This window comes from Capra hircus, chromosome 4 (assembly GCF_001704415.2).
Source record: "Capra hircus breed San Clemente chromosome 4, ASM170441v1, whole genome shotgun sequence".
Classification (NCBI taxonomy): Eukaryota; Metazoa; Chordata; class Mammalia; order Artiodactyla; family Bovidae; genus Capra; species Capra hircus.
The window spans coordinates 115,178,902-115,191,371 of record NC_030811.1 but is presented as its reverse complement, the minus strand read 5'-3'; the positions used below and the strand labels follow the sequence as shown (position 1 = coordinate 115,191,371).

Below are 12,470 nucleotides of genomic sequence, written 5' to 3'. Positions count from 1 at the left end.
GGGGGTATGTAATTGCTTTAGAGTATTGTGTTAGTTTCTACTGTACAACGATGTGAATAAGCTGTTTGTATCAATACATCCCTACCCTCTTGGATTTCCTCCCATCCCCACCCCACCCCTCTACATCATCACAGAGCAGTGTCAGTTTCCAGGATCGTCATTTGTTATCCTGCCGTCTTCTGAGGCTGACAAATGAGGTGTTGTATTTTGTATTTTAACTCTGGTGATGAGCTTGATGCTGTGCGTTCAACTTCTTTCAATCCAAGCTTAATGTTCTTGATTTTCCGGATGCTTTCTCTGGGGCTCGTGGGGTGTGCCTCTCTTAAGTTGGTTCCTAAGTTCTTTTGACTCAAAACTAATAAGGTTTGTTTTCTAGCTGTGACACATTCTCTTTGATGCCCTAACTTTTGGGAATGGAAAACAGTGTCTAGAAACCAAATTGGTAGGTCTTTTCCATGGACAGAGCTAGGACATACACTTTTTAAACTGAAAAAGATTACAGGCTCACATTGATTTTCTTGTTCACTTGGTCGTGTCTGACTCTTTTTGACCCCATGGACCGCAGCACACTAGGCCTTCCTGCCCCTCACTATCTCCTGGAGCTTGTTCAAACTCACGTCCATTGAATTGCTGATGCCATCCAACCATCTCGCCCTCTGTTGTCCCCTTCTCCTCATGCCTTCAATCTTTCCCAGCATCAGAGTCTTTTCTAAGGAGTCAGCTCTTTGCATCAGGTGGTCAAAGTATTGGAGTTTCAGCATCAGTCCTTCCAATGAATGTTCAGAATTGATTTCCTTTAGGATGGACTGATTTGATCTCCTTACAGTCCAAGGAACTCTCAAGAGTCTTCTCCAGCATCACAGTTCAAAAGCATCAATTCTTCGGTGCTCACTTTATGGTCACATCCATACGTGACCACTGGAAAATCTATAGCTTTGACTACTCGGACCTTTATCAGCAAAGTAATGTCTCTGCTTTTTAGTATGCCGTCTAGGTTGGTCATAGCTTTTCTTCCAAGGAGCAAGTGTTTTTTAATTTCTTGGCTGCAGTCACCATCTGCAGTGATTTTGGAGCCCAGGAAAATAAAGTCAGCCACCGTGTCCACTGTTTCCCCATCTATTTGTCATGAAGTGATGAGACTGGATGCAACTTTTTACTCTCCTTTTTCACTTTCATCAAGAGGCTCTTTAGGTCCTCTTCACTTTCTGCCGCAAGAGTGGTGTCATCTGCGTATCTGCGGTTATTGATATTTCTCCCGGCAGTCTTGATTCCAGCTTGTGCTTCATCCAGCCTGGTATTTCACATGATGTACTCTGCATATAAGTTAAAAAAGCAGGGTGACAATATACAGCCTTGATGTCCTCCTTCCCCAGTTTGGAACCAGTCCATTATTCCATGTCTGGTTCTAACTGTTGCTTCTTGACCTGCATACAGGTTTCTCAGGAGGTAGGTAAGGTGGTCTGGTGTTCCCATCTCTTGAAGAATTTTCCACAGTTTGTTGTGATCCACGTGTCAAAGGCTTTAGCATAAGTCAATGAAACGGAAGTAGATGTTTTTCTGGAATTCTCTTTTTCAGTTTAAAAAGCCTATGTCCTGGCTTTTTAACATAGGCTTTTTAAACTGAAAAATAGATTACAGGTCCACATTGATATCCCAGTTCAAATGGAAAGCTACAGGATTTGTACATCTTAGACTTTATTGTATCTCTCTTTTCTTCCTCTGAAAAAGCTAATGTTGTCAGCTACTTGCTTTACCTCACTCTGCATTTGTGAGCTGTATCCCAGATCACATCATAAAAATATTCATAATATTACTTCAGTAAAATTACTAAATTCACACTTCTTTATAGCCCTTTTGTCATTAAGGAACATTCCAGGCAGGATCATGTTAAAATACCAGCCTTAAGGTAATTCTTCTCTGTGGTTCCACCACCAAACTGCCATGTTTCAAGTTCCTTCCTCATTTTTGATTATTAGTTAAATGGATCTGATTTATTTTCTCTTCCATTTAATGCTGTTTGAAACATTGCCTTGATTCCAAGGTCAAAAATCTAAAAGAAGGCGCCTTGCCTGGTGACTTGACTCTCCTCCCTAACTCTGCGGTTGGTAAACATTTTCAGCAGTGTTTCTTGATCCTTCCGTTGTTCCCTTTTTCAAATATAAGCAAAGCACGTTGGTGTTTGTAAGCTGCCTCTCCTTGACAGGGGTGTGTGCCGTCCGTGGAGGAGCAAGCCTGGGCTTAGCTGCCTCCTGAGGAGGCTGGGGAGGAGGGCCGCCTCCTGTCCTCTGCTGTGTTCGCTTTCGCGCATTGTCCCAGCTTCATTGTTTTCCAGGCCTCTGTGGTGACGCACTGCCCCATCTTCCTGTTTCTGCTGCTGAGTTCATAGACGTGGGAGTGTTGAGCAGACAGTGAATGTTGAGAGACGCCCGGCTCTCCTCGCCGGGGTTGTCTGAGAGCCACCTGGGGTTCCCTTACCCCGGAGGCCGCGTCTCTTGCTGTGTGTATAAGGACCAGTTCCATTTCTACTCCTTTTTGTGATGCTGAACAGTTGATACATCTTTTGCCCGATTTTTCTCTATCCATTTTTTACAAACATTTTTTTCCATGTGGTTCTTTGTGTTTTTGACTTAGCTGAGGGGGGTTTTGTTTTGATTTTTGGTTTGGTTATACAGCTTTTCTAAATATGGTCACAGTTATCTTTTCTGTCCTTCAGCCTGTATCTTTCTAGATTTTTTAGTCCTAGTCATACAAGTTTTCTCCACTCCTCAATCATAAAGGAGTTTGTTCATACCCTAGAGGAGGTTATCCTCTAGAACTTGTATTATTGATTACACTCCCTTCCTTTTTTTTCGTGATTATTTCTTCCATTTCTGTTCATTCCATTTTGTTTGCATGTTTAGATCCCAAGTGCATTCGGAATTTATTTGTCCTAGTTCTCTCTGTAAAGATGGATCCGATTTTTTTTCCCATATGGGTGTACTGCTGTTCCAGACAGCTTTTCTGAAATGTCACTTGATCGTAGAACAGTCCTTTTACAGCCTTAGAAGTGACCCATCCTGACTACAGACTCGATTCTTCTCCTCTGAACTTTCTGCCTAAGAGAGAAAAGCCTACCCTCCTCTCTTAGTGATTTTTTTTGCATGTAGGTGTGTGTGTTTTCCAGGGGCTTCAAGGATAGGATGCTTACCTGTTACAGCCCTAAAACCCAAGCAAACTAAGCCCCCAAATGTTCTCATGGGGCCCCATTTACTGTATCATGTGTGGGGTTCATCTTCCGAAGTAAAATGGATTTGCTTGCTGGGTGACATCTTACAGTAACCAAAGCCAGGTTCGGCCACTCGTCACTCATAAACCAGTAATTCAAGAGACAAGTGTGAGTAGAAAGGAAAGGTTCCTTAATCAGAAAAGCCAGCAATCTGGGGAGAAGGTGAACTCCTGTCCTGAGACCGACTCTAAAGATTCTGCTAAGCAATGACAGTTTTTAAAGGGATCCAGGGCATCGGGGCCGGGGTTGGCAGAGGGTTGGGAGCGGGGGGCGGTGAGGGTCTCGGTGCATCATGAAGGCAGGAGGTTAAATTCGTACTGTTCTCCACTGAGTGCAGACTGGATGACTCAAGATGTTATCCTGCCCACATGGGCTGCCTGCAGGATCACTTAGGGAGGCTGTTATGGGTAGAAAGGTAGCTATTCTTTAACCGCTTAATTCTTCTTTTTATTTTTACTTCTTTTTATTGTATTTAGGAAAAGAATCAGCAGGTTAGACAAGGCATAACTTGTTCAGGAGAGAATAGGTCAGGAGTTGATTTCAACTGCCTAGTGATTCATCCCTGTGATTAGGTTCTTTTAAGGTTAAGGGGGACAGAAATGGGCAGACAGTAAAGAGCCGCTCTCAGCACTGCCAGAGAAGTGATGGCTCCACGGGAGGCATCGCTGGGTACCGTGCATCCTTCCCGGGCGCAGGGCCGTCACGGTGGCACCCACGTCCCTGACAGAGGCTGCGTTAAAAGGAGCCGCCCTGGGGTGGGGAGGGTCAGCATGCTGGGCCCACGGCACTGTGTGTCGGCTCATTTTTTGTTTAAACCCCATTTGTCTTGCAATTCAACTTTTCCTGGAGCCGAGCCCCAGTTTGCAAGGTTCCCTCTGTCCAGCCTTGGTGAGGAATATGAACATCTTTCAGCATTCCCCCCGCCCCCACTTGCCTTGTTCCTCTCTATCCTTCCCCGGGTCTGAGTTGTATCGAAGGTTATATGTTAGATCCTTCAATCCCAGCCTCCAACTGCTGGCGCTCTAGCAAAAACAGAAGGCAGGATACGGGGACCCGTTCAGGTGTCATCACAGTGATGTACATTGTCCACTCCTGTGTTTAGAGAGGAAATGTGCTTGGAAAACAAGGAAAATTAAATAATCAACACCAAATTATTATGAATCCCTGCAGAGGTAATGGAGGAGGCCAATTCAGAGTCTGACAACAAACAACCCTGAAAGGCAGGCCAGGATGACAGCTGTTATAAAACACTGCTGCCAAGACCTTTAGCCTCAATCACAGATGAAGTAAGGGGTGGAAAGAGAGAGCAGAGCCTGCAATCTACCCGGGGGGCCTCTGAAGCCACCTGGATGCAAGCGCCACCCCACCCCCGCCTCCACAGGTGACCTATGGGCGCACGCAAGCCTGAGCCTGTACACATACGTGTGTGTGCATTTGCACTCACAGCCCCTGCCCTGCGGAGCCCAGCACTGCCTGGCTGCCTCCTTCCTCCCCCTCCTGCCACCCGCAGCCCATGCCAGAGCCCAGGATGGAAGGAGCTTTCCCAGGGGCCAGTCCTGCTCTGCAGGCCCCTCTGTGGCTCAGCCCAGGGCTGTTGTCGGGACTTGCAGCGTGTAAGGCCCTGTACTGCCCCCGCCTGCCCCCACCGTGTTCACGCTGGGGTCCAGCTCCCCGGCCCCCTTGCCACCTACAGCCCCGGCCTCTGTGCCTTTTGTGAGCTGGCCCCTCTGTCTACGCTCCAGACCCCTCCACTGTGCAGAAGGCCATGACTTGGCCTCTCTATGGCTCTCCCCCACAGGCAGAGTGGAGTGCTGTCGCAGGGCTAACACGGCACCCTCAGCAGAGTGTAGGGTCCTTGCCAGCCATGGAGGAGCCTCTGCACACTCGCTCTGGCTGTGCCGAGGCTCCTCCATGGTTGCTGCTGGCTGTGTGACCTCAGGGAATTTGCCTCACTTCTCTGGGCCCCCTGGCCTCGCTGTAAAATGGGGACAGTGGCAGGGTCGCCGTGAGTCCTGAGTTGTGCTGAGTCCCAGTGCGCAGGGCCTGGGTCGCACGCCTGAGTTGTGCTGTCCCTCTGATCTCCGTCAGCCCCGGGCGAGAGCAGCCCTTTGCTCGTCCCTGAATAGATGTGTGAGCCCCCTGACTTGAGTCCTGACGGCGGCAAGGACACCCTGGTTGCCAGCACCTTCGCTCCGTGTTCCATGCTGAGTCCCAAGCGAGACATCTCTAGGTGCATCAGCCCCCAGCTTGTCTCTGCAGCGCTCCACCCCAACAGAAATCCCTGCGCCTGCAGCTCACTGATGGCAGTCACCACCGCCTCCAGTGTGCACACCGTCTGCACACAGCTCCCAGCACGTGCACGGTCCTGCAGGAGAGGCCGGGGAAGGTGGCAGATCGCGATCCGACGCTCCCAAGTGTGAGATCCAGGAATCTTGCTGACTCCTGGCCCTACCCCCTGCCTCCAGGTCGGAGGTCATTTCAGGTAGACAACCAATAGGCTCAGGCCGTTGGGACAGCCTCAGGATCTCCTGGTCACACCCCGAACTGGGCAGCAGATGGACGGCATCTGTACCTGCCTTGCTCCGTGGTGCTCAGAAGGAACAGCCGGGGTTCACTGAGGGCTCGGCTGAGACTGCCCAGCCCCAGCTTCTCCTCCAGGAAGGTCGAGTCCTTGAGCTTCTGCCAGTGAAGCACTTGGAGAAGAGAACACAGCCCGGGAAGGACAGGCGCACAGCCCGGCTCTGCCTGCCCCGAGCGCGTCACACACACATTTGCTTCATAGCCACGCCTCTCCTGTCCTTCCAGCCCTGCGGGGCAGTGCCATCCTGGTTGGCATCTCCAAAGTGTATCCTGCAGAACACGTGTCCTACAAAACACCATCAAAGAGGGGCTGGTATATAATAAAAGATGCTGTGGAGAGTCAGGTAATAGGAAACCTCCTGTGCAGGCCCTAAGGGAGTCACGCTGAAGGTCTACATTCTGAAGGCTCTGAGATGTCTTGTGGTGAAATAAAACTTTTCCACCTTTATAACGGGAGTTCCCAGGCTTAGTAAACTGCCTTCCATCTGAATTTACAATCTAGACACCGATGGTTTATCTGATTGTCACAGTTTGGTGTCTAATGCCTTTAAAATGTGCTTCCTGTCAGGCCATTTCTTCTTTGTCACTGGAATTAGGGCCTTTTCCTTTCTAAAGAATAACTCTGTCTTAACATCTGATTCCAGACATGTTCACGTAAAAGCAATGATGTACCCTTCTTCACACTATCCTAATTTTTAGTTGAAGTGCCATTCATTTATAGTATTGTGCTAGTTTCCAGAGTATAGCGTAGTGATTCAGTATTTTTCCAGGTTTTTCTCCATCACAGGTTACTACAAGACAGTGGGTATCATCTTTATGCCGCACAGTACATGCTTGTCGATTGTATACACAGTGGTTTGGATCTGTTGATCCCATGCCGCTGACTCGTCCCTCCCCGCTTCCCTCTCCCCTTTGGTAACCACGAGCTTGTTCTCTGCACCTGTGAGTCTCTTCCTGTTCTGCTTATATGTCCGTTTGTGTTATTTTTTAGGTTGCCCGTACAAGTGCTATCATCCAGGACTTGTCTCTCTGTCTGGTGTATTTCACTGGGCGTGCTGTCCCCAGGCCCGTCCATGTTGCTGCAGATGGCAGCGCTTCACTCTCGCTGTGGTGGCGTGACATTCCCTTGTGTGTATCCAGTCATCTGTTGACGGGCACGTGGCCTGCCCCCAGGTCTTGGCTGCCGTAAATTCTGGTGCTGTGCATGTTGACGCTCATGTATCTTTCACGTTGGTGTTTTCCGTTTTTCCATCTGTGTATATCCGGTAGTAGAATTGCAGGATCCTATGGCAGTTTTTGTTTTTAAGGAACCTCCATAGTATTCTCTGTGGTGGCTGCACCAGTTTACATCCCCACAAGCAGTGCTCCCTGCTCTCCACATCCTGGCCATCGCCTGTTAACTGCAGACTTCCTGATGTGATTTCAAGACTGCATGACTCACGTTAGACTCCTGCATACCTGTCACCTAGGCGCCCTGAGTCAGGAATGTTGTAGCACCTTTTGTCATGGTCTCGCTCTCATTTTTGTATCTGAACCATTTAGGAGTGAGTGGTAATTATTTCCATGTAAAATTTCTAAAAACGTGGGCTTCTCTTAGGCAACCACAGGCTCGTTGTAAACATTAGGAAATTAACATGAATGCAATTCTGTCCCCGGCCATGCCACTTTCCCAGATTTTACCAGGGATCTGACTTGCATCCTTGCTGCCAAGGAAAAGAACTTTTGGCCCCAGCACCACCCTGGGCCGTAGACGCCGTGTGTTCCTTTGTGTCTCGACACTTGCAGGAGCTGTGAGGGCAGAAGTACCAGGTGCGGGCTCATCTGCTCCGTCCCAGGAGGTGATGCTGAGTCAGCTTCAGTGCATCCTGTCGGGAGGTGCTGGGGTGCATTGCCTCATTCCTGTTGGTGGTCACTTGAATACCTAAAGGTGGTGTCCACCAGGTTTCTCTGCCGGAAGGTTACTGTTGGTCCCTTTGCCGTAAACATTAGTGGGTAGATCTTTGAGACCATGGAGATACTGTTATTCTCATCAAGCTTTGATGCCGGTTTCAGCATCCTGTGAATATCTGCTTAATCAATAGTGATATCTGGTCATTGCCAGATGGCGGTTTTCTAATCCATCTTCTTTCTCTGTTTGTGTAGCTGGCCTTCTGCTCTTAGGAAGAGCTTTTTTTTCCTCCTCTGTTATTTATTTGTTCATTTATTTATCACACCAGTGTGGACTCAGGATTCTTGTTTTGTGCTATAGGTCATAATCAGTCACTGGTGTTATTCACATAGATGCCTGGGTATGGCCACACTGCCTCCTAAGTTAGCTCTCTTTGAGTACCTCCTTACTTTCTGGCACAAAGTGTACCTGCTTCACCCTGGACCTTTCCTGCCTCAGCCCTAGAGGCAGCCGTGTCCCCATGGAGCCATGTCCCCTGGTTCCTTTTGATGGGGAGTGACAGAGAGCACAGTCTGGGTGTGGAGGGTGGCCTTGCCCTGCAGCTCACACAGCTCCCAAAGCTTCCTGAAACTTCGCCTCCTGAAGCCTGCCTGTTCACGTGCGCGTGCAGATAACATGCGCACTCAGTCTGGAACTCATGGCCGATTGACTCTTTCCGTCCCCAGGCTCTTTCTCCTCCGTGACAGCCAAAGTAACCCAAAGGCATTCGTCCTCACACTGTGTCATCACCAGAAGATCAAAAACTTCCAGATCTTACCTGTAAGTATTGACGTTTTCACACTCGTGCTTACTCTTTTGTGTTCTGGTTTTGTTCCTCGTGCAGTTTTTGAGCAGTAGACACTGGACAGGTTCAAGCTCACTAGTGAGATCTTTATGGGAGCTCCCTCTATGCATGGAATGTTGCTTGTGAGATCTTTATGGGAGCTCCCTCTATGCATAGAATGTCGCTAGTGAGATCTTTATGGGAGCTCCCTCTATGCATAGAGTGTTCTGTTTGCATGGACACGGACAGGTTTCATTAACCGCATCCTCCTCCATGGGGTGGGCCGAGTGCTCACGTGGACACTCACAGGATAACTGATCAGCCCCCTCTATGGTGAGTGGTGTCTGCGTGGATGCTCAGGTCAACTGGTCAACCTCACCCTCCTCCGTGGGGTGTGCTCAGTGCCCAGACACTCACAGGTTGACTAACCAACTTTGCCCTTATGAGCAAGGCAAACTGGGAGGAGCATGGGACCCTCCTCAGAAATAGGGGCGCAGTTGTGCCCTGTAGCCTTAGGTACTTGGCAGTGCCCCTTCCAACCTCCACACAAAAAACTCGCTGTACGACCGCCTGCCCTGTGTTCTAGCTCACCTCACTGGCTCCAGGTGTCGCCCTAGAACCTGCCCAGGGGTGGAGAGCACTAATCCTGACGGTGGGGCCTGAGCTATGGCCTCTGACAGAGCCGGTCTCATTGTGTCTCTCCAGTGCGAGGACGACGGGCAGACATTCTTCAGCCTTGACGACGGGAACACCAAATTCTCTGACCTGATCCAGCTGGTTGACTTTTACCAGCTGAACAAAGGGGTCCTGCCTTGCAGACTGAAGCACCACTGCATCCGAGTGGCCTTATGACCTCAGATCTAGCCTGGCTGCAGGCCGGTGGGCGCTGATGCATCCTGCAGAACACACGTCTGTCTGCACCTCGGGGCTTGGAGCAAGACGGTGCACTTGGCGCTGGCTGACCACAGTCGACTCGTCTGTTGGACTTGACGGTGGTTTGCTGCTGCAGATACAGCAGGGCTGCCCCTCTCTCCTTGGCCTCATCGGGGAGGGCGAGAGAGAGCAGATTTGAGAGTAAACTGGAAGGATGGTCTTGGCTGGGCCGTGGAGGAACGCAAGCCAGAGAGAAGTGATTGGAAGTGAACTCTTGCCCTGGAATAATCTTGACGATTAAAACTGATATGTTTACTTTTTTGTATCGATCCCTTTTTTGCACTCCTTGTTTTCAATATTGTATTCAGCTTATGGCAGGAGGGGCTGTGGCTTTTCCATGTGGACGAGATGTAAAGACACTTGAAAGGGGGCCGCCCCCAGAGGTTGACTGCGTTTGCAGAGGGCAGCGCGTACCCTCTGCACATCACTCCCAGACAGCAGGCACCCCAGCCACCCCCCCACCCCAAGTATACTTGAAAGCTTTTTCGAAATAAAAGGTGTTCTTGTGGTAGGCATGTGGTGCGCTCTGCGGCCAGAGAGGCAACCCAGTCTGCCTGCCCCGCTCTGTGCCCATCCCCCACTCGTGCCGCCCACCTGCCGTCCGTGTGTCGTTTTGTCTTCCCCGCTGCTGGGCGCATGTTTCTTTGGAAACCTTGCTGTCCCACAGGGCTGAGTGGCAGCCTCTCGTTGGCCACAGGCTAGCCTTCCTAACATACAGCGAGTGCCCATCACCCGCCTGCCCCACCTTCCAGCCTGTTCTAGAACCATCGCTGCCTTACCCCTCTGCAGTGGTGCCAGCCTTCCAAGGCTGCTCTTCCTGCCCTGGGGGCTCCTAAGATCTGAAAGGAGGTGGCACCTGCGTGGCCTGCTTCCATATGTAGCAGGTTTCCATGGTGACAGAGGTAGAAACCTTGGAGAGGGCAGCCCCACAGAGGATGGTCTCGCTTGGTGGCCTCCATCCTGCTGACAGCCCTGTGGCCAGGCCCTGCAAGGCAGCAGGCGGGTCCTCCACTGGCCTGGGTCAGGAGGCCCCCACAGTGGGGCTGGCCATGGACAGGCTAGCAACACAGCGCTGCGTGCTGCTCCAGGAGCTGAGTCAGATGCTGGCCTGAGATGTCCCCACCCTCCGCCTTGCCCCGTGGCCAAGTCTTTAGCGTGCAGGCAGCTGATCCTCTGCCTTTGATCCCTGCAAAGCAGAAAGGGCTCCCTGACAGCATGCACGCCGCTTGCTGAAGGATGGCTTCCATCCCCAGGTCACAGCGGCCATGCTTCCCTGCCCCTCTGGGCCGCACTGGCCACTAGACCCCTGGACTGCCCGATGCAGCGCTTCCCGAGGGAGACGTGCGGCTTAGGACACAGTGACGCGTACCCGCTGTACCTCAGTTCGTGGTATAGACACTGTATTTTAGTTGACAAGACACACTCTACTTATTTTCCATGAAGTGTCTACTTAGACAAATGAAGAATTTTTAGTAAAACATGTTTTTAACCATGAACGTTCAATGGCTTTTTTGTTTGTTTTGGGGTGGGGGTGGTGGTTTTCTAGCCTGTTAATCTTTCCAACTGTTGACAATTAGGTAATTTTCGAGTCATGCCTGGCAGCCTGCTTCCCCTGGAGGGACTGATGCTTTAGTTACACTCATAGACATTTTTCTCTTTGCCAGTTGGAGGTAAAGCCTTTAAAAAACAAAAAAATCCAGCAAAAAAAAAAAAAAAGCCACCTTTCCAGTTTGTTTTCTGTTTACATAGACCAGTCTCCACCAGTGAGATGAGACTCACTCAATAGACAGCTAGTATCTGCAGTATTGCGTATTTATAAACCACCTTCTATTTAAGAAGAGAACTAAAGCTAGACTCTGACGCACGGTTCTGAGTGTACCTCCTGGCCACAGTGAGCTGTCACAGCGTGTGGCCTCCCGGGGTCCCTTGTACTGGGGGATCCCCCCGCCAACGGGCAGCCCCTCGCAAGAGATGGACATCCAGCTGGGCCAGCCAGGGGCTGAAGGACGTTCGACTTTTATTTTTGTATTTAAATGACATGAATGTAAACGGAACAGCTCAGGGTCGTTTCAGAGCCTGTTGACTTTTTATCTCTTCCTGTGATTTTCTGTTGTGAACAGAAACTCCATGTAGCAACCCGGACTGAATTGGGAAAGAAAGCACCAAACGCTTTGGGGATTAACGCTAAGTAGGAGAGCTTTGTGACCTTATGTGTAGAGTTTCAGAACATTTTTCTGTTTGCTAAACCTTGAAGAAATACGTGCCTCAGTCTAGATGTTTTGTCTCCTGTCTTCTGCACTGAATCCCTGAGGGTTTGACCAATCGACACACCTCTGCGGGGGTGGGGCCGGCTCGCGGGGGCTCTGATGCCTGGTGTGGTGAGCATGGCATCGCCCGCCGTGTTTTCAGGGAATGCAGAATGGATTAACCGAAAAGACAAAACCTTTGTCCCATGTGCTTTGCTCCTTTCTGTACATAGCTCCTCGGCTCATGAACCTAACTGTAAACATTCAGGTATTTTTGTACAAATAAGGGACTGATGTTCTGTTTGTCATTAGAAATAAACAGTAATACAGTGTTCTTCATTTTGCCTGTGGCGTCTGTTTCTATATTTTGAAAACGTTCAGCTGATCAAGCACTAAACACCTAGGGAGATGATTTGGGATATTTTAGTGATTTGCTTCTTACCTGGCCAAACAGCAGTTACAAACGAGCTGGTGTGACGCGCAGACTGGCGTGACCCTGCTGGGTGGGCTCCATGCTGACCACGGAACAGATCCCCGGGCCTCTCCTCCCCCCACTTCCTCCGCAAGAACAGAGACCCATGGAGGCTCCAGGGGGAGGCAGAGCTCCCCTCAGCTGTAGCAAACACCTCAAGAAACTCAAAAAAGCTCACATTTGTGCAGTTCAAATGTGACTGGGTTTTGCCATCACACGGGCAAAATGGCCCACGTGAGAAACGTGCAGAAAGAAGAGAATGG

The 12,470-nt window shown here is 50.0% G+C and overlaps 1 protein-coding gene across 1 annotated transcript in view; it reads left to right on the top strand.

Moving 5' to 3' along the window:
• Positions 1-12,074, top strand: part of GRB10 (growth factor receptor bound protein 10) — a 181,162-nt gene extending 169,088 nt beyond the window's left edge. Inside the window, 2 exon segments of the mRNA XM_018047456.1 lie at positions 8,459-8,552; positions 9,262-12,074. Coding sequence (XP_017902945.1) covers positions 8,459-8,552; positions 9,262-9,408 — 241 coding nt within the window. The 3' untranslated portion in view covers positions 9,409-12,074.